Source organism: Neomonachus schauinslandi, chromosome 9 (assembly GCF_002201575.2).
Source record: "Neomonachus schauinslandi chromosome 9, ASM220157v2, whole genome shotgun sequence".
Classification (NCBI taxonomy): Eukaryota; Metazoa; Chordata; class Mammalia; order Carnivora; family Phocidae; genus Neomonachus; species Neomonachus schauinslandi.
Genome location: NC_058411.1, coordinates 73,707,317 through 73,709,781, shown reverse-complemented (window position 1 = coordinate 73,709,781; position 2,465 = coordinate 73,707,317). Strand labels below are relative to the sequence as shown.

Here is a 2,465-nt window from a genome sequence, read left to right as displayed (position 1 = left end):
ATGGTGATGTCTTATTATTGCAGTTTGAAGAGGAAAAAAATGAAAAACCCAGTTGAAAATAACCACTCTGACCCTGTGAGTGAATTCATTCTTCTTGGATTCCCTTGTTCCTGGGAGATTCAGATCCTCCTCTTCTCATTCTTCTTTGCAATCTATGGCCTGACACTAACTGGAAACCTGTGCATTATCTCTGCAGTGTTGTGGGATGACCATCTCCACTCCCCCATGTACATCCTGCTGGCCAATTTTTCCTTCCTGGAGATCTGGTATGTCACTTCTACTGTCCCCAATATGCTAGCCAACTTGCTGTCTGAGACCAGCACCATCTCCTTCTATGGCTGCTTCCTCCAGTTCTACTTCTTCTTCTCCATGGGTACCACTGAGACCTTCTTCTTGTCTGCCATGGCCTTTGACAGATACCTTGCTATCTGCAGGCCCCTGCACTACCCCACTGTCATGACTGTTCAGCGCTGCATCAGAATAGGAGCTGGGTGCTGGGTGTCTGGCTTCTCCTGTTTTCTCCTCCCAGTTTACCTCATCTCCCAACTTCCTTTTTGTGGTCCCAATACAATTGATCACTTCCTGTGTGACCCAGGACCTCTTATGAAGCTGTCCTGTGTGCCAGCTCCTGCCACTGAGACCATCTGTGCCATCTATAACTCAGTCCTCATTTTCTCCACCTTCCTCTTCATTACCAGCTCCTATACCTTGGTGATCAGAGCTGTGCTGAGGGTCCCCTCAGCAGAAGGTCGGCATAAGGCCTTCTCCACATGTGGTTCCCACCTGGCTGTGGTGTCCCTGTTCTATGGCTCTATCATGGTGATGTATGTGAGCCCAACAGCTGGCAATCCAACAGGAATCCAGAAAATTGTGACTCTATTTTATTCTGTGATGACTCCATTTTTCAATCCCTTGATATACAGCCTCCGGAATAAGGAGATGAAGAAGGCCCTGAGAAAACTGTTTAGGAGTATGAGATTTGGTCAAAGACAGCCTCTCAAGAACTAGAATCCATATATGTGTAGGACACATAGTGATATAAAATTATAGGAGGTTAATGGTCTTAAGTAAATTTGAGAGGCAAATATGTCTCTCATATTCCCTGGAATATTTTTAGAAATGCATCTCAATGAAGCAAATAGCAAATAAGATCTTACAAGAACTTGCATAAATCATTTGTACTAGGCTTTATTGTATTAATATTCTTGTATGTCTTGCATGCAAACAGGAAAATGTAAAACATTCTCAGGACTCTTTGCAGAAAAACCGTATATAACCCAGATGTCACCTGGTCTGCTTCTATCTTTTGCAGATATAGGTAAATTTGTCTCTGACCCCCAGTTTCTCAGTGATCACATGTCTAAAGTACCCACCACTATCTCCCTACATACATACCATATAAACATGTTCATGTGTGCTCCCTTCCTCCCACCCCTGAATCTACACCCTGTCTTGTTTTGATCATATCAGTCTGGATGTGAGACTCACCCCTTCAACATTTTATCCAAAAACAAAGTAATTCCAGTTTTGTGTGGGTTTATTAACCTGACTACAGGTTGGGGTTAGGTAAAGTCATAGGAAAGGCCACTGTGCTGAACACTCAATCTTTAATATTATAAGTGTTCTGCCTCTTTCTCTTCTTTCCTCATCTTCCTTCTCACCCACCAGAACAACCAGAACATCTTTCCCTTTCTTATTCAGAATAATTGTTTTCTTTTTCTTTTTTTTTTAAAGATTTTATTTATTTATTTGACAGAGAGAATGACATAGAGAGAGAGAGCATGAGGGGGGAGGGTCAGAGGAAGAAGCAGACTCCCTGCTGACAGCAGGGAGCCCGATGCGGGACTCGATCCTGGGACTCCAGGATCATGACCTGAGCCGAAGGCAGTCGCTTAACCAACTGAGCCACCCAGGCGCCCCAGAATAATTGTTTTCTATATGTAGGCCCTTCGCAATTTTGGATTGTTCCTCACACTGGGCTTGTCAAAAAATTTCTTCTCAGCAAATCTAATTCTTAAATAGGATTTTGTGAAAATAGTTTTTTTTCTAACTACTTGCTTTTTGGGTTGTTTTAGGTTCTTATAACTTACTATATTCCTTATCTTAGTACCACTCAATATAAAAGATTAAATGTACTGAAACAGAGATGAGACCTGGAAATATGATTACCTGAAAAAAACTTAATGAAATAATAATAATTGATATTTTAAATGCTTTATGATTTTTAAAGGGCTTTTCTCTCTATCTGTGTAGAATAAAAACTAACCATGCAGAGAGGATAGTGTGTATAAGTCTGAGGATAGAAATAAGATAGTATAAAAAAAGAAAATAGTATAGCTACTCTTCAATAAATGGTGCTGGGAAAACTGGACAGCTACATGCAAAAGAACAAAACTGGACCACTTTCTTACATCAAACACAAAAAATAAACTCAAGATAGATTAAAGACCTAAATGTGATACCTG

The 2,465-nt window shown here is 40.7% G+C and overlaps 1 protein-coding gene across 1 annotated transcript; it reads left to right on the top strand.

Annotated features, from left to right (window-relative positions):
• On the top strand, window positions 1-1,008 carry LOC110585524 (olfactory receptor 11H6-like). Its single transcript, XM_021695708.1, has one exon. The coding sequence runs from the start codon at window positions 1-3 to the stop codon at window positions 1,006-1,008; it is 1,008 nt and encodes a 335-aa protein (XP_021551383.1).
• Window positions 1,009-2,465: the final 1,457 nt, after the last annotated feature.